This window comes from Tamandua tetradactyla, chromosome 6 (genome assembly GCF_023851605.1).
Source record: "Tamandua tetradactyla isolate mTamTet1 chromosome 6, mTamTet1.pri, whole genome shotgun sequence".
Classification (NCBI taxonomy): Eukaryota; Metazoa; Chordata; class Mammalia; order Pilosa; family Myrmecophagidae; genus Tamandua; species Tamandua tetradactyla.
The window spans coordinates 53772460-53792731 of NC_135332.1; the positions used below are offsets into that span (position 1 = coordinate 53772460).

Below are 20272 nucleotides of genomic sequence, written 5' to 3' on the forward strand. Positions count from 1 at the left end.
CAAGAGCTTCTCCAACAGCTCCCCAGAACTGAACTTTCCTAGCCTGCCCAACAAACGCACCCCTTCAGCTAACTCTACTTCATAGCCCTGAGGAAACACAGCATCTTTATATCTCCACCACCACTTCTGCCCCTGACAGGGAAGAGTTGATATAGTGACTGTCTCAGAACCCAGCCCGCAGCAATCTGAATTTTCTAATCAAACGCCTTGATCAGTAATTACCTGTGCCCACCCCTCTTCTTGGGAAAGAGGATTTTTTGTCCCTTTCTGTCACTGGTGAACTTAGCCAGGGACTGGGGTGGGAGATAGGCATGGATGGGCGCTAGTAGCCCCTGCTCAGAGAGAGCATTTACTGTTCTTCACTGTAATTTATCTGCCTCTTCTTCCTGTTCTTTTCTGGATGTTGTACAGTGTTCTTCTGGTCTCTGGAGTTTCAAATAGTTTCTTCAGTTCCTGCCTGTTTAGTAGTTGTTTTGATGGAAAGACTAGTGTTTGGAGCTCCCTACTGCATCACCTTCCAAAAGTCCTCCCAACCATGTATTTTCAGGTTTTTTGTTTTTTCTTTTTTTTTGGCATGGACAGGCTCTGGGAATCAAACCCAGTCTCCGGTATGGCAGGTGAGAATTCTGCTACTGAGCCACTGTCACACTGCCCCCAAGCTTGTATTTTGAAATCTTTTTTTTTTTTTTTATTTGTCTAAATGTTCTGCAAATACCTCAAAATCAGTGTGCCCCAAACAACAGTACTCTTGCCCCTCCTGACTACATTACTCTTCCTCACCTTGCTCTCTCTCTCAGTTAATGGCATCATTATTAGCCCCAATTGATCCCGTTCTCTCCCTTAGCTCCTATGACCTGTGAGATCCTGTCATCTTCATTTTATCTTGCATCTTTTCTTTATATCTACAACACTTGCTGCACCTCATTTGGGCTTAATTACCTTTCACTTGGGTTATTGTAAAAACTTCCCAAGTGGGCTTTTTGCTTCTAGTATTTTTCTATTCGGGCCATACTACCTATCATATTATTTTTCTTTACAAACTAATAAACAAAATACTTTTTTTTAAATACTCTTGAGAGCCAAGGAAGCCTTCATCCCCAGCTTCTTTCAAACTGCTTATCTTTCCAGCCTGACTTTTCACTACATCTCTGAAAGCCTGTGCTCCTGCCCTAGTGTTATGGCCTCATCAGCCTTTTGACTATTTGTCCTACCCTGCATCTTTATGCAAGACATCTTCTCTGATTATAGTTCTCCTGATCTATTTTTTTAATACAATTTTACCCATTTCTCTTTAAGCCCTAGGTAAGAAGTTGCCACCCTCAAGAAGCCTTTCCGGGTCCCCAATCCCAGAACTGGACTAATGGCAAAGGCATTTAATATCTCTAATATCATTATTGCTTTAGTTATTTATAGACTTATGTCCCTTTCTCTAGATTGGAAACAAAAACTTGGCTATATTTGTGTTTGAATTAAATCTAACTTGCTTTGTTACCAGCATAGTGTGATCCTGCTGGGATAACACTGAGATTGTGTTTAGTTTTTTTCTTTGTATTTTTTTTTCAAATTGGCATTGGTTGTTGATGCATGGAGTATATAGAGCCCCAGAATTTTTAAGTGGTCTTTGCTGTTTCTTCTTTACGAATTTTTGATGTTTTACACCTAACCTAGCTTTTGTGTCTCCACAATATTTATTCTATAAATAGGCCTATGAAAAGGAGCATATTGTGTTAGGTAAAGTGGACATATTTCAAGAAGTAGCTATTAAAGTACACAGTGAAACCTCAATAGAATGAGATTAAGAATTTAGAGTCCAATAACATTGCTATTTTTCTTTATTCAAAGGTTTGTTTGTTTTGCTGTGTTGTTTGCTTTTCTTCACTATTTTTTCGACCTTTCTTTCATGAGCTCCTATTTCGTTGTGCTTTAGAGTGTGACTTTACTTTTCTGAGGTCTGTCCCTGCCTTTTTCTTAAAACAAAATCAGCAAGTATTTTATAACATTATAGAATCTGTTAGGAGACTCCTTTGTGATCACCAAATGCTGATTTTGCAGATAAATAATGACCCACATGTATGCTGTAACTTGCCAAAAGGTTCTTAGCCAATAAGTTACAGATGGATCTATGACTTATGTGTACCTGTTGGTGCTAAAGCAATTAAAGAATAAATTATTCTCCTCTGATCTGAGCAATCTTGGAGAACATCAGCTGAGATGTATAGGGGGCTAGAGAAGAGAACCCTCATTTGTACTTTGTCATTTCATAGGGTTAAAAAAATAAAAACAACTCTTTGAAGGAGAAGGTTGGGGAAAGAGAAGTTTTCTTGCCTGGCACAGGCATATACCAAAATTCTGATGGATAGTATTCAGTGATGAGTGAAACCTAGACTTGTGAGGCATCTTTCAGGGATAATGGAAGGAAGTGACTAAGGTCACCTTTGGCTTTGAAAACCATCTGATACTATTCATAAATATTTGCCTACAGAGGCAAGATGAGATCATAGAGAAATTATTCCTCTGTTCCTACTATTTCCTAGTCTTTATCCACTAAAAACAAGATGTGAAAAAATCAAATGACAGAAATGATAAGGTTTTCATGAAGAAGGCTTTCTACATTTTTATATAGGTATGGAAGTGGGGAATGTGCCCCAAACAACAGTATTCCTGCCCCTCCCTCTCTCATTATCATTAGCCCAGTTGATCAGACCATTTGATCCATTTCTCTCCCTTAACTCCCATGACTTATGAGATCGTGTCAGTCTTTATCTTGCATCCGCTCTTTATTTGTATAACAGTTGCTATACCTCATTTTGAGCCTAATTACCTTTCACTTGGGTCATTGTGAAAGCTTCCTATGTGGACTTTCGGCTTCCAGTATTTTTTCTTCCTAGACCATACTACTTATCATACTATTTTTTGACTGTGTATGCTTATTCCCCTTTCTACTTCTCTCTTCCATTAAACATTTTAAAGGGCTTCTTGTATTTTTTATTTTTCTCTGACTTGTGTAGCTATACCACTCTAGATGTAGCCTTTTTCTTTTGCTACCTTCTTGATAAAGCAGAGTACAGTTAGAATAGTAGATACTTTATAATGCTTTGTCTTGAATATCCTTTACAAGATCACGTGTACCCTTCATTCTCATTCTGTTGTTAATCCTAACATCTCTGTGTGCCTTGCTTCTCACATCTGTAAAATGGGTGAAATAGTTGCCTACCTCATATGATTGTTGTAAATATTAAATTTACAGAACATTTCTGGCATATAGTAGGGCAGTTATCATTATTACTTTTATTAGCTGAATTGTTCATACCCTTTGTAACTGTTCACTCCATCGCCAATATATATTCCTTTAACCTTCCTTCTTAGTTTCCTCTATAATTCAATTGCTTTCTTCAGATTCAAAGAATGTAATGAAAAGAAAATGTATTCATGCATGGATGGCTGGATGGATTTCTTTTTGGAGAGTAGAATTCTTTTCCTTCTGAAAGCAAACTTATTTCTTCCTTCATGTTATAGGTGGTATGCAGGATTACAATTATGTATGGGCCAACTGTTTTGAGATCACATTAGAACTGTCTTGTTGCAAATACCCACCTGCTTCTCAGCTTCGACAAGAGTGGGAAAACAATCGTGAGTCTCTGATCACATTGATTGAAAAGGTAAAAATGACTGATTAATATATTGGGGTGTGGAAATCATGAATTAATAAATAAGAAAGAAATTCAGCTGCATATGAATGACAGTCTGTCCTAGAGGTCCTTTTAAAAAATCTTTTTTATTATTTAATATTGTAGATTATCTTTAGAGATTATTATATCAATAAATTCTAGCTCTGCCTCCTTATGCCACCCCCATATTCCACCCCTGCTTCAGCCTTCCTGCTCTATAAGGCCCCCTTTGCCTGACTTAGCACACTTATAAACTGAAATGATAAGCCAAATTTTTACTCCCAGGTTCTTACTATGTCATGTGATCATGTGTGGCTAAAGAAAGGTCCTTTAGCACTAAATGAACAGTGGACATCAATTTGATTTAAATATCAAACAGGCTAAGAAACTATTGGATATACCAGAAATTATTACTTGTATTTTGTTGAGAAAATCAGCAAGAGAGGAGAGGAAACTTCAAAAGCACGTGACCTACTAGTCAAAATTTCAGACATGTATGTCTTAAGTTGGTAAAGGTTTGATTTTTTTTGTCTATATTTTATTTGAAATTGGAGGGATTGAAAAATGTTTTGGGGAGGTAGAGATATCTAATTTTTTAAAAGAAATTCTTGGCTCAATGCAGAGAGAGGTTATGTATTATTGACTTCTAAATTCATTGTCTTAGGGCATTCTATTTTGATTTTTGTCTTTTCAGGTCCACATTGGAGTTAAAGGATTTGTTAAAGATTCAGTAACAGAATCTGGTTTAGAGAATGCAACCATTGCAGTGGCTGGTATTAATCATAATATCACAACAGGCAGGTTTGGTGACTTCCACAGATTACTTGTTCCTGGAACTTATAACCTTACAGCAGTTTTAAATGGGTAAGAGTTAAGCTAGGCTCTTTAAGTGTTAAGCCTTTGTTTTATATCTAAGACAGAAATAATAGTTCAGGAAATGTTATTCATTGTCTCTGGATTTTTTCCCCCTTTTATTATAATAAAAATACTGCTGTGAAGCCCTCTGACAGGTACAATTGGATATGAAGCATAGTTGTAGCATTTGAGAGGAAGGACAGCTTTGAAAGCTTGAACTGGATGAAGCATTGCATGAACACTATTTAAATGCCAGAATAGAAGAAACGCTGGGCTCTCTAAAAAGACATTTTGAAGAGCTATCTTATCAGCTTTCTAATATATGAAATGAGTGTTTTCCCACCTCCCCTAGAAACCTTTGTGGAAGCTCACTTTAATAAGGATTTAATTGATAACCTTTAACTTAATTTTGAACTTTCTTATTTGGGATAGGAGTTGGAATGTTAGTTTGATAAAGCACTGCAAAGAATTGGCTAATTTATCTGTTCTCTAAGAATTATAGCAGTGGTTATAATGGAGTGATGACCTTCTTCTTTCAGAGTACTCTCTCCTTTGGATATAATTTTTTGTAAGCATTCTAGTATGTAACACTTGAGAAGATCACTAAGAGAATTAGTTCTTCCAAAGACTTAGTCCAGGATTTTCTGAGAGAGTATGTCTTAAACTCTTAAGTTTACACAGCTGTCTTTAGTTTGACTTCTAATAGACCAGTAAGTGCAAGGTATGAAAGGCTACTGTGCTTTTATTATGTTAAAACATTTGTACCTTAATTTAACTATAAGGTATCTACTTTTTCACGTTTTTTCAGATATATGCCACTGACTGTTAATAACATAGTAGTGAAAGAAGGGCCAGCCACAAAGGTGGATTTCTTCCTTCGACCAACTGTGACTTCAGTAACCCCTTACACCACTGAGACTGCAGCAACTGCTAGCACAGTTATAACTAATATTTTTCCTGGAACTCCAACCTCCCACCAACCAATTCAGCCAAAAGACTTTCATCACCACCATTTCCCTGATATGGAAATCTTCTTGAGAAGATTTGCCAATGAATATCCTAATATCACTCGGCTTTATTCATTGGGAAAATCTGTAGAGTTGAGAGAACTTTATGTGATGGAGATATCTGATAATCCAGGTATCCATGAACCAGGTAAGGGGTTTGGTCTTACAAATAATTTCACTAGTACCTCTCAAAGCTGTGTACTGGTTCATATGTATTGCTGTTTCATCCAGAAAGGTCACCTATAATATGAGTAATTGAAACAAAAAAAAAAAAGTAACCAATCTTTCCCAGAAAAGTAGAAAATCCATTTGACAACCCGTATTATGCATGGTATTTAATATGCTGCATGGATTAGATTATCTTCTGCTAATAGTATTTTTATGTTCATATTATACAGAATATATATATATGCTTTGAGCCTGCTTTTCAGATATGTATAGTAGTAAACAGAAAGATGCTTTATTGGATGTTTGTGGAGTTTTTCTTGTTTATGTCTCTAAAATGTGATTTCTTAAATTTTTGGTTCAGAATCTCTACATGTGTTGGGAAAAGTATAGAGAGAGTCCATGAAAAGTGAAGAGGAAAAAAGTCTGCTACATAATTGTTTTGTTTTCAGGTGAACCAGAATTTAAGTACATTGGAAATATGCATGGAAATGAAGTAGTTGGAAGAGAATTGCTATTGAACCTTATTGAATACCTTTGTAAGAACTTTGGAACAGACCCTGAAGTAACAGATTTGGTTCATAGCACTAGAATTCATCTAATGCCATCTATGAATCCTGATGGGTATGAAAAGGCCCAGGAAGGTAAAGAATAGCTGCCTATTTTATTGTTTAATATTTTGATTATCACATGCCATGATTATTTTGTAGAATTTCTCCGTATTTTGTTCTTCTATTTTATATAACTGGTTGTAGTTCTTACTCCTATCAAATAAGCCACACCAATTATGTGATCAAGTTTATATTTAATGGAGTTTTCCACTTGGTTAATGGCTATTTACTAAAAATAGTGTAAAATTTTTACAAATTATTTCATTTTAGCAATAGTTCTTGCTAAATTATTATATTGGGAACCTATCTCATAAGTGAGAATTCAAAATCTTCTGAAGCCAGTAAACTATTTTTTCCCATGCATATTCTAGCCCTGCTAAATTGTTGACTTCCTATACCTTTGCCTGTTTTGGGCAAGCCCATCTCTCCTGGGCAGGGAGTATAGCTTGCTTATATGGCCCATGTTATACAGAATACTAGGAGAGTGAAAATCCATCTTTTTCCAACTCATGGTTCCTTCCAGGCAATGATACTAGTGAGTACAATAGATTCCACAATATGAATATGCAGCCACCTGATTTATTAATATTCTGTCTTCAGTAGAGTTAATGGAAGAATCAATGGCTCATTAGTATCAAGAAGCTCTCTTGAACAAATTAGCTCATGTTAAGCCTTATATATATTATTCATATTCTTTCGCTAATGACCACATTCTTTGTCAGGGTCACAAACCCTCCCACAAACCCCCACCAGACCTTTCTGGAAGGTGGGACTAATCACCACTTGTGTGCCCTCCAGGACTATTTTCCTCATACATTTGCAGTTTTTCCCATTATAGTGACAATAATAGAGTGCCCATGCCATAATAAGGTGGAATATAAACAGTTAAGTTTAAGTTGAACCCTTTTTCCTCCAAATCTATGTTTTTGACTAATTTTACTTTTTTGTGATCATTTTACTGTAAGCATACCACAATTTTCTTCTCTTCATTTGATCTATTTCTTTACGATGTTTTAGTTACCTGTTTATCAGTTTAATAAATTCCCCCTCTGATCAATAATGCCAACTTATTATTATCATTGTATTTAGATTATTGACAGTTGAGTAACTCTTTAATATAATTTGTTGTAATTGGATTTCTTTTTCCCTTAAAGTATAACAGTCTTACCTCTCTGATCAAAACTGTGGAAGAAAATAAATTTGTGAAAGAGTTTGATTTTTCAAATGTGCAATGTAAAACAGTTGTATGTTTTAATTATAGTGTGATTGTTCATAATGGGCCCTGATATGTTCTCACTTATCTTTGACTTGATAGCTGAATTAGTATGTATTGGATTAAAATATAAATTAAGTATGGCTTAAATTTGAATCGTTTAACATACAGGAGATTCAATAAGTGTACTTGGCAGAAACAACAGCAACAACTTTGACCTGAACCGAAATTTCCCAGACCAGTTTGTTCAGATCACAGATCCTACCCAGCCAGAAACTATTGCTGTAATGAGCTGGATGAAGTCATATCCATTTGTACTGTCAGCAAACCTGCATGGAGGTATGGCGACTTTATCTTCCATTAATTAGTTCCTATTGAGAATATTTGAAAATTCTGGTGGAATTTTAGCTTTTTATGGTCTTAGGCTTTCTTAAAATGATCATCCTGTTACTGTTTTTATGGCAGACAACATTAAAAGTCCTTTCTCATTACTTTTTAGGCAAATTTCCTGTCTGTTTTTTCCTTCCCTCTTCCTCTACTTCTCTCCACCTCATCTCCTTTTGGTAGTTTTTCAAATTACTTTGTATTTCTCTCTCACACAGGAAATTTGGTAACAGGCTTTGTCTTTCATAAAAATTGCACACTAACAGATTCAAGTGTTTAGTCCTAGTCTCTCCCTAATATTTAATGAACTCTACGTATAGTTAGATTTTGGCATTCTCTTACCTCCTACTTGCTATCCTTAACTTCAGTACAGGGACCTATTCTCAAATGTGTCTGAGCTTATACACCTCCCTGTAACTCAGCAGTATTGGATCCGTTGAACAGGATGAAAGGCCAGGATTCAAAAACTTCACCGTGTCCAACTAAGGTTGTATCAGAAAGAGTGAAGATGTCAATACCCAAGAGAAATGAAAACATATGTTCACATAAAACTTGTATATTGTTGTTCATAATATGCATAATAGCCAAAAAAATAGAAATAACCCATAATGTTGTGCTATATCACCACCATTCATTTACAAAATTTTTTAACACCCTAAACAGAAACCCTGTATCCATTAAGCCCTAATTCCCCATTCCCTCTGCCTCCAGCCTCTGGTAACCTCTAATCTGCTTCCTGTTTCTAAGAATTTGCATAACCTTGATATTTCATATAAATAGACACATTCAATATTTATGCTTTTGTGTCTGGCTTATTACACTCAACATGTGTTATATGTTACCACACTTATACCAACACACTCATATCTTCAATGTGCTGAATGATATAAAGGAAAACATGGAAAAAGAACTAAAGGACTTCAGTAAAACAATGAATGAACAATAGGAAAATCTGAACAGCAGATTGTTGGCAGAAGACAGTATCAGTGAACTTGCAGACAAAACAACTGAAATGATTCAGACTGAGGAACAAAAAGAAAAGATCATGTTTTAAAAGTCTTTATCCTGTGTATCCAAAGTCTGGTCTTCTTTGCTTGTGGTTCTGGATTTTTATCTTGTTCCTTTGGATGGGCCGTTGTTTCCCTGTATCTTTGTCTTGTAATCTTTTGTTGCACACTGTTCATTTTAATATTTTAATGTGGTATCTTTGACATTTAACCCTTGAGATGTATGTTTGTTTCCAGCTAGTAATATGATAGAGATTTCCTTGAATGCCAGGAGCCAACAACAAAAAAACAGACCAGTGTAAAAAACACCTTTCACAGTCTTTGCAGATTGGCTCTGCTTTGGCTTTTGCCCTTCCTCAGACTTTAACCCTCTTATGAAGAAAATGAACCCGACGCAAAAGTGAAGTGCAAGAGCCTCCATCTTTTCAGAGCTGCATTTTGTCCTGGCCTTGCACTTGCTTGTGACCTTAGGAATTCCTCCTTTTATAGGAATCTGATAATCCTCTCTATTCCTGGGTGAAATGGACTTTCACCCCATCCTGGGCGCTCTTGTTGTATGTTATAACTTTAAGCCTATAATCCTTTCCCCTAAGCTGCTGTGAAAGCTTTAGCTGTGCAGGCTGCTTCTTCCTGCAGAACAAGTTCTGGGAGGACAAGACAGAGATGAGTTTCCTGGTTCATTTTTTTTCAGGTTGCTACTGATAGATTGGCACCAACATAAAAAATCCTCGGTATACATATAGTGGTCATTTTGTTCCTTCTGGATCAGGGCCAGGGACTCACACTGAGCATAGGCTAGCTCTACACCACTCTAGGGATGGGATTGGAAAGGAACCAGCAGGGGCACCAAAAATATCCCCTGCTGTTTTTAAAGTTGCATTTTCTTGAATTGGTACACACCCAATTATTGCAACCCTTTAACCGTTTTTCTGGAGTTTTGAAGAAGGTGGCTCTGCCAGTTTTTGCTTGTTGTTCAAAGATTGTTTTGGGGAATGGTACCTTGGAGCATCTTGTGCCACCATTTTGGTGGGCTGCAAGTCAATGTTTTTTTAAATGGGTAAAAGTTCGGTAAGTCTTGCATGCTTTTTTCTTTTTTGCTTTAGAGAATGAGCATTTGAAAGATTTAGTATTGGGTAGAAGTTGATGCTGTCTTTTTGTCCAAATTTTTAGATCTGGGTCATGGATCCAGAGTAAAATTATATGTTTTTTTTTTTTTCCGTTCTACATACATATTCAGTAATTCTCAATATCATCACATAGTTGCATATTATATGTTTTTGAGAAATTAAAGTTGCCTAAGAAGAGGTGTTAAAGCATGTTTATGTTCTTGTTAGAACTATTTTGGGAGGTAGTATGAGCTCTATTCTTTTTTTACTTTTTTTAATTAGAGAAATTGTAGGTTTACAGAAAAATTATGCATAAAATACAGAGTTCCATATACCACCCTATTATTTTTTATTAATTTTAAATTAAAAATAAATAAATAAATAAATGACAACAAAGAAATACAAACATTCTTAAAGACAATCATTCCGTGCTATGTATATAATCAGTAATTCACAATATCATCACATAGTTGCATATTCATCATCATGATCATTTCTTAGAACATTTGCATCAATTCAGAAGAAGAAATAAAAAGACAACAGAAAAAGAAATAAAACGAAAACAGAAAAATAAATTATACATACCGTACCCTTTACCCCTCCCTTTCATTGATCACTAGCGTTTCAAACTAAATTTATTTTAACATTTGTTCCCCCTATTATTTATTTTTATTCCATGTGTTCTACTCGTCTGTTGACAAGGTAGATAAAAGGAGCCTTAGACACAAGGTTTTCACAATCACACAGTCACATTGTGAAAACTATATCATTATACAATCATCATCAAGAAACATGGCTACTGGAACACAGCTCTACATTTTCCGGCAGTTCCCTCCAGCCTCTCCATTACATCCTGAATAACAAGATGATATCTACTTAATGCATAAGAATAACCTCCAGGATAACCTCTTGACTCTGTTTGGAATCTCTCAGCCATTGACAGTTTGTCTCCTTTCACTCTTCCTCCTTTTGGTCGAAAAGGTTTTCTCAATTGCTTAATGCTGAGTCTCAGCTCATTCTGGGGGTTTTTCTCAATCTCTTGATGCTGAGTCTCTGCTCATTCTAGGATTTCTGTGCCACGTTTCCAGGAAGGTCCACACCCCTGGGAGTCATGTCCCACGTAGACAGGGGGAGGGTGGTGTGTTTGCTTGTTGTGTTGGCTGGAGAGAGAGGCCACATCTCAGCAACAAAAGAGGCTCTCTTGGGGGTACCACCCTATTATTAACACCTTGTATTAGTGTAATACATTTGTTAAAATTCATGAAAGAATATTTTTATAATTGTACTATTAACTTTAGTCCATTGTTTACAGTAGGGTTCACTGTTTGTGTTATAAAGCTCAAATCTTCATACTTCTTAAAGAAGCTTTATTTTTTATGAATGTTTGTGGTGTTATCACAGGATTACATCATCTAAATTCAAGTTACAGATCTTCCTTCAGTTCCATTACTCTGTAGTAGAATGATAAAAAATAGGGCAAAGGTGAATGGCCCAGTGGAAGACAGGATAAATGGACAGGTAGACATAGGAAAACTAATAAGAAGAAAGAATTCAACCCTCTGGTAGGGGGATGGGGTTGGGTAGCTCAAGGCCTTCGCCTGAGAAGCATCCTAAATGCTTTATGCCCTATGAGGAGCATGAATGTAGTTGATATCCTGATGTTTTAAAGTATCATTTTCTTTACCTTAGGACATGGAAAGTCATATGATATAAATCCAATCAAATAGTTTGTAATATGACTGTAAGAAAAGTTTTTAGCATTTTTTCTCTGAGCATGTAATTAAGAGATTTAGGTTTCAAGGCTGGTTCTGCTATCCATAAATCATTTAATCTCTCTGTTTTAGATTCCACATCTGCAAAATGAGGAGGATGAATTAGTTGGAATTTAAGAGTCTCTTCTTATGTTAAAATTCCATGACCTTAAAAATGTATGAATTTTACTGAAAAAATATTGTGTCATTCAATTTTTCTGATCCTATTATGAAAATATTATGAAAGTAAAATTGTTTAAAATTAGACATATAACTTCTGGTATCATTTCTGACATATAAATTATATCTGTACGTTCAGATAAATTCCCTAGACCTTTCCATTTGAAGCACCCATTAGATGTTGACATAATTATTTTCTCAGTTATCCATTTTCACTCTCAATTGAGGAAATTAGTTTGTAGCGTTGACAAATTTTATTGGTTTCTTTTCTCTGTCAGTATTGTGGAAAACTTACTTTATGTTACTGATCGTTCTTGAAACAGATAACCTGACACATTTTCCTCTTTTCCCTTGCAGGTTCATTGGTGGTTAACTATCCTTATGATGATGATAAACAAGGACTTGCCACATACAGTAAATCACCAGATGATGCTGTGTTTCAACAGATAGCACTTTCTTATTCTAAGGTAGGCTCATGTTTAAACATAAGATGCTCTAGGATTATTTTGTTTTAAAAAAATATGTCTTAAAAAAAGGTCTGTTGGGCGGGCCACGGTGGCTCAGCAGGTAAGAATGCTTGCCTGCCATGCCCGAGGACCCGGGTTTGATTCCCGGTGCCTGCCCATGTTAAAAAAAAAAAAAAAAAAAAAAAAGGTCTGCAAGACTTAGGTCAAGTGCTTCATGGTAAACCTTCCAGGATCCTCCAGAACAGCCATAGGACTTTCTTCTATTTTTCCCACTTCACTTTTGAACAAACCATGTATCTTTCTCCATTAGACTTTAAGCTTAAGTAATGTATTTTCATTTATAGTTTTAGGTACATAATGCATGCTAGTTTATTTCATTTAACAAATTGGGTTATAAACCTAATAAAGTAGTCTAGGGTAAACATTGACATCCTGCAACTCCTGGGCTAAATCTAGCCCACCGTCTGTTTTTTGCAAATAAAGGTTTATTGACATACTTCCACATCCAATCTTTTACATACTACCTATGGCTACTTTCTCTTTCAACATTTGAAAGACAGTAAGTGTAATTCAACATATTAACAGACTAAATAAGAAAAACCCTGCGATCATCTCCGTAGATGCAGAGGGTGGAGTTGAGTAGTTGCAACAGAGACTCAGAATGAATCCTAGGCATAAATATATCTAAAACTATGTAAAATTTTTAGAAAAAAATAGGAGTAACTCTTTGTGACCTTGGTTTAGGCAGCGGTTTCTTAGGTATGATGCCGAAAGCAGACATGATTAAAATACAAACACAGACACACACACACACACACACACACACACACACACACACACACAGAGGACATCATCAAAATTAAAAACTTTGCCATCTTCCCGGAAGTCCACCTCCATAACTTTTTAACTCCATTCATCCTTGAGCCTTTATCAAATGTTCCTACCTTTGGCGCAGTCTTTTATATGATTTGGTGCTATGGCTTTGTAAAGGCTTAGATCTTTTCTCTCAAAAGATCTGACCCTATCTACTATCTCAGTCTTGGAGATTTCTCAGACTTTTTGGTATGCTGATGGCACTGTGTTCTCATCTCTTAGCTTTTGCCTGGAATTAATTTATTTTAGCTTTAATGTTTTTTTCCTGTTTGGTATCAGGATAGAAGGAAGATATATGTTTATGCTTAATAAGTCTTATTCTTCCATAAAGTTTTTAAATATAATTATAGATTAGATTTGGATGGTACTTGTGGTAAGTCATGATATAGACCTCTTGAACACACAGAAAATAATCATTTTTCATAGAACAACTAATATGCTAAACACAAATATACTTATTTGTCCATTATTAGGGTTCTGTAAGAATTTTTCCAAAGTTACAGTGATATACCTAAAATTTTCATTCTTAAAATACAGGTACATACTGCAACAGACACTAACACTGAGTTATTTCTGGAGTTCAAATATTGTGTACAAAGACATGTATTTTAATTTCATGGATCTTTCATACTGTTCTGGTTTGATAGCTGCTGGAATGCAACACACCAGAGACGGATTGGCTTTTAATAAAAGGGGATTTATTTTGTTAGTTCTTCAGAGGAAAGGCAGCTAACTTTCCACCGAGGTTCTTTCTTACGTGGGAAGGCACAGGACGGTCTCTGCTGGCCTTCTTTCCAGGCCTCTGGGTTCCAATAACTTTCCCCGGGGTGACTTCTTTCTGCATCTCCAAAGGCCTGGGCTGAGCTGCGAGTGCTGAATGAGGAATGCCCAGCTGCTTAGGCTGTGCTACATTGCAGTCTCTCATTTAAGCATCAGCCAATTAAGTCAAATGTTCTTCATTGCAGTAGGCACGCTTCCTAGCCAATTGCAGATGTAAATCAGCAACAGATGAGGTTCACATACGACTGGCTCATGTCCATAGCAACAAAACCAGGTACGCTCACCTGGCCAAGTTGACAACTGAATCTAACTACTACACATACCAAGAAAATTCTTTGAAAGAAAGCATGAAGAGACAAACTAATCAGATGATTGGAGCATGCTACTACCTTTGACAGAGTAGAAAATAGCGAGGTATAGAAAATATGTTTTTACAGTCTATTCCAAATGAGCTCAAGCCTTACTGACATGGTCTGTATTGAAACTTGGGAAGTCAGGGTTCTCCAGAGAAACAGTACCAACAGGATATATGTGTGTATGCAAAGATATTTATCATAGGAATTGGCTCACGCAACCATGGGTATTGGCAAATCTAAATTCCTTAGGGCATGCCAAGCTGGGAACTTTTGGTGAAAGTGAAGTATCCATGGCAGAAGCTCATTGGATGAAGAACAGTAAAACATTCTTTTTTTCTGAGTTCTTAAATCCTCAGTTCTGGCCTTAAGATCTCCTACTGAATACAGATGGAGCCCCCTCATCACTGAGGGCATTCACCTTTGTTGAGTTTAGATGTAATCAGTAGTAGATATAATCCGTTGGCTAATGATATAAGTCCATCTACAGAATGACCTCACAGTAAGAATTAGGCCAGTGCTTGCTTGACCAAACAAATGGACAACATAACCTAGCCAAGTTGATTCATGAAATTAACCACCATGGAAAAATACTAATGTCACTATAAAAACTGGCAGAATAATAATAAATTTAGGAGTCAGAAAATATATTTTGATCATGTCTACTCTGGTCAGTTTATCAGAAACATTCAGCTAGCCCAGATGTACTATGAAAAAAAAAATCTGAGTAATAAACTTTATTACAGATAGGATTAGTAGTACAGCATATTTTGCATTAAGTAAGCACTTTCTGTGACAAGCTATAAAATTAACTCCAGGCCTAGTTTTACATCTATCCCTCCCTAAGCTTATGGGCTTCACTCAGTTCTGTGGCTCTTCTAACTACTGCAAAAAATGACTTTGGTTGCAAAATATCAGTGAAAATCCATAATCATCATAAGAAAAAAATACAAAATCTTCTAAGATTTCCATCTTCAATACAAAGAAGAGCATATTGAATCATACGTTTAGAGAAACTTTCAATTATATATGGAGAAAAATAGTTATAATCCCTGATGAAGGCAAAAATCAGAAATTAACCTCTGACAATTATTCATGCTGTGTAAAAGTCATTATTAGAATGGTCCAGTACATTAAGGATATTTAAACTCCAAATTTTTAAATTATAGAATATAGAAATATGTAGGGTTTTCAACACCATTCTAAATTAAATTATGATTTGTTTTGCCCATTCCATTCTTAATTTTAAAAAGAAACATTTCTCTCAATAAGGTATCTAACTTAATAAAAAGTACTGATAAAGTGAGAATAAGAGGCTTAATTAAGGCATCAGAATCTGAGCATTCACAAGGCAAGTCAACTTACAACACAACCAAAGGTATATCACTATATAAATCCCCCTTCAAAGGCTTCAACACTGCCAATGAAATGTGTAATAAAATTGTTTAGGGGCCATAGTAAGTGGTTCATTTTTACTAATGTTAAGCTCTGTAATATATGAAATGTTTTTTCTTTGTCACTGCATGTTAAGAGAAATTATTTAAAATTGAATCCTGTTCATATTGAACTAATGCAAACTAATAAAATATTGAAATTCTTAAAAAAAAATTAAAAACTTAATTTTTGCAAGGACGCCATCAAGAAAGTGAAAAGACAACCCACAGAATAGGAGAAAATTTTTGCAGTTTGTTTATCTGACAAAGGTCTAGTATCTAGAATATATAAAGAACTCTTGGGCGGGCCGCGGTGGCTCAGCGGGCAAAGTGCTTGCCTGCTATGCCGGAGGACCTCGGTTCGATTCCCGGCCCCAGCCCATGTAACAAAAACGGAGAAACAGAATACAATAAAACAAGAAAATGTTTAAAAATGTTTCCCTTTCTTCCTTCCTTCCTTCCTTCTCTCTGTCTTTCCTTTAAAAAAAAAAAAAAAAAAAAAAAAAAAAAGAACTCTTAAAACTCAATAATAAAAAGTCAACCAAATTTTAAAATTGGCAAAGGATATAGTTTTAGTTTGCTAGGTTGTTGGAATGCAATATACCAGAAATAGATTGACTTTTAAAAAGGGGATTTAATTAAGTTGCAAGTTTACGGTTCTAAGGCCATAAAAATATCCAAACTAAGGCATCCATAGAAAGATACCATGACTCCAAAGAAAGGACCAGATGGCATCTGGGTTTCCTCTGTCTTGTGGGAAGGTATGTGACTGGCATCAGTGGGTCCGTTCTTAGCTTCTCTGGGGCAAAATTCTGAGTTCTGGCTTTCCTAGAATCTCATGGGAGGGCATATGGCAACGTCTGCTGGGCTTCTCTCCCAGCTTCTGGTTTCAAACAGCTCTCACAGATCCTTTGGGTCCATCTGGAGATTTTCTCTGCATCTAAGCTTCCTCTGAAGTGTTTTCCCTTTTTAAAGACTCCAATAAACTAATCAAGAAACACCTTGAATAGGTGAAATCGTATCTCCATTTAATTGAAAGGACACATCCACAATTGGGTGTGTCACATCTCCGTGGAAACAACTTAATCAAGAGGTTCCACCTTAGACGAAAAGTCTTGGCCCCACAAGATTGGATTAGGAAAAAGTTCATAGTTTATCTGGGGTACATAACAGTTTCAAACCAGTTACTGGTAGATATTTCTCCAATGAGGCTATACAAATGGCCAGTCAGCACATAAACAGATGTTCAACATCATTAGCCATCAGACAAATGCAAATCAAAACCATAATGAGATCCACTTTATACCCATTAAAATGGCTAGAATCAAACTGACATATAATAACAAGTGTTGTTGAGGATGTATAGGAAACTGAACCCTTATACACTGCTGGTGGGAATGTAAAATAGCGCAGCTACTTTGGAAAACAGTCTGGCATTTCCTCAAAATGTTAAACAGTAAGACTCAGCAATTCCATTCCTGGGTATATACCCAAGAGAGAGTTTATATGTTCACATAAAAACTTGTACATCGTTGTTCAGAGCAGCGTTATTCAAATAGTTCCAAAGTGGAAACAACCAAACTGTCCATCAATTGATGAATGAATAAATAAAATGTGATATTGCTATACAATAAAATATTATTTGGCCATCAAAAGAATTGAAGCACTGATACATGCTGCAACTTGCAGGAACCTTGAAAATATCATGCTAAGTAAAAGGAGGCAATCGCAATAGACCATAAATTGTGTGATTCCATTTATATGAAATGTCTGGAATAAGCAAATCCATAGAGATTGAAAGTAGCTTGGTGGCTACCTAAAGCTCAACATGAGAAGTTGGGAAAATTGGGGAGTGACTGCTAATTCGTATGGAGTTTCTTTTGGGGGTGATGAAAATATCCTCAAATTAACTGTGATGAAAGTTGCACAACTCCATGAATATACCACTGAAATATTTTAAATGGGTGCATTTTATGGTATGTGAAGTGTATCTCAATAAAATGTGTGTGTGTGTCTGTATATGAGATAAATTATTAGGTGCCCAAGGGAGAATAGGCTCAAATGAATATTAATCAGAAGTGTTGAAGAAAGGCAGGAAAATAACCAAGAGAGTAAAAGAATCAGAGAGAAAATAGGAGAAATGAAAGACAGGCAAAGAAGAAATATTTTTATTATCAGAGTACCAGAAGAAGATAAGCAGAACATTGGAACAGAGATAATATTTAAAACCATGACCTAAGAAAACTCTTCAGAAATAGAAAAAAATTGAATCTACCAGCCTTGCTGGTATCTGGAAAAATTAATCCAGTGTCATCAACTCCAAGATATATCCTGATAAAACTGTTATAAGTTTAATGAAATTAAGTGTGAATGAAGGATTTTATAACGAGTGAAGCTGTCTGTGCTGGTTTGAAAGGAAGTATGCCCCCTAGAAAATCCATGTTTTAACCAAAATCCCAACTCATAAAGGTAGAATAATCCCTATTCAATACTGTATGTTTGAAACTGTAATCAGATCATCTCCCGGGATGATGTGATTTAGTTAAGAGTGGTTGTTAAACTGGATTAGGTGACGACATGTCTCCACCCATTTGAATGGGTGTTGATTGACTTATTGGAGTCCTATAAAAGAGGAAACATTTTGAAGAATGGGAGATTCAGAGAGAGCAGCACCACGAAGCAGAGAGTCCACAAGCCAGCGATCTTTGGAGATGAGGAAGGAAAACACCTCCCGGGGAGCTTCATGAAACTGGAAGCTACGAAAGTTAGGAGATGACGCTGTGTTCGCCATGTGCCCTTCCAGCTGAGACAGAAGCCCTGACTGTGTTTGCCATGTGCCTTGCCACTTGAGGGAGAAACTCTGAACTTCATCGGTCTTCTTGAACCAAGGTATCTTTCCCTGGATAGATGCCTTAGATAGGACGTTTCTATAGACTTGTTTTAATTGGTACATTTTCTCGGCCTTAGAACTGTAAACTAGCAACTCATTAAATTTCCCTTTTTAAAAGCCATTCTGTTTCTGGTATATTGCATTCTGGCAGCTAGCAAACTAGAACACTGTCCTTCAAATATCATCTTATTTAATCCTCACAACTACTCTACTTTGACAGTTGTATTTTTTTAATACACTCAGTTACATTTTTTAAAAACAAACTGTGAGAACCTAAAGAAGTCTGAGGGGTAGGGTATCCATTCTCAGTTCAGATATAGGAAGAAAAAATAGTCTAAACGTGATTGTCTCTAAGTTTACTTTCTTCTTTTGCGCCTATATTTTATATTCTTTCTGCAATAACATACTGTAAATATAATGTAAGGAAATTCAATGAGTTCAATTCAGAGAAAGAAAAAAAAAATCAGTTTCCGATGATATAATATGCAGAAATCAAAGGAAGAGAAACTTTTAGGGAGGCCTTATTGGTAAAAATGATGAAAAGTCTGTTTAGTTAACAGTATTATACTGGTGTGAATTTCCTTGTTTTGGCAATTGTACTATGGTTATATAAGATGCCAAGGGGAAGCTGGATCAATTGTCTATGGAAACTTGACTATCTTTGCAACTTTTCTACAAGTCTGAAAGTAGTTCAAAATAATACGTAAAAAAAAAAAAGTAAATAGTCTGTTCTGGTCTGCACTTCCTTACTGTTCTCTCATGCCTCAGTTTCTGATAATCCAATCTCTGTCTCCATTGTTTTATCTGGAAGTTCCTCCTTAAAGGTTACCAGAGATCTGTTTCTTGACTGTCTTGTCCCCTGAAGTCTAACACTGATGACTTCTTTCCTATCATGTTGAATGGTAAAGCTCTATTTTTTACCTTTCATTGATTGTGCATCTACTTTTACAGCCTCCCCATCCCAATACAGATTCTGCCCTTGGCCATTTTCACTACTTGGCATTTGTGTCCAGTTGTTTTATCTGTTACCACTGTGTAAATGCCTCTTTAAAAAATTATCTTTTCGTGTAATAAAAGTTACTATAAAAAGTAGAAAAAAAACAGCAAACAAAAAGAAGAAAAAATAAACCTAAAAATCATAATCGTTCAATATTTTGTTATATACCTATTATATTTGACTTTATTTACATATGGATTGAGACTGGACACATATTCCCGCCCAGTCTTCTGTAAGTTATCAAATTTTTTACTTTAAAATTCTTTACTAGATTTTTTAAAAGCGTTTTTATTGTATAATATAAAATATATACAAAGCAAACAAATAAAAGGCAATAATTTTGAAAGCACTCACTCTTCAACAAGTTACAGGATAGATCACAGAGTTTTGTCATGGGCTGCCGTATGATCCTCTCAGATTTTTTTATTTTTATGATCTTTGATTTTATTTATTTGCATATGGGCACAGGCACCAGGAATCGAACCCCAGGCCTCTGGCATGGCAGGCGGGAGCTCTGCCTGCTGAGCCACGG

The 20272-nt window shown here is 35.9% G+C and overlaps 1 protein-coding gene across 1 annotated transcript in view; it reads left to right on the top strand.

Annotated features, from left to right (window-relative positions):
• CPD (carboxypeptidase D) overlaps positions 1 to 20272 on the top strand; it is a 136340-nt gene that overhangs the window by 57355 nt on the left and 58713 nt on the right. Inside the window, exons 3-8 of the mRNA XM_077165422.1 lie at positions 3517 to 3659; positions 4363 to 4532; positions 5332 to 5678; positions 6148 to 6339; positions 7691 to 7858; positions 12305 to 12414. Of these exons, the coding sequence (XP_077021537.1) occupies positions 3517 to 3659; positions 4363 to 4532; positions 5332 to 5678; positions 6148 to 6339; positions 7691 to 7858; positions 12305 to 12414 (1130 nt within the window). The remainder of the gene's footprint in view (positions 1 to 3516; positions 3660 to 4362; positions 4533 to 5331; positions 5679 to 6147; positions 6340 to 7690; positions 7859 to 12304; positions 12415 to 20272) is intronic.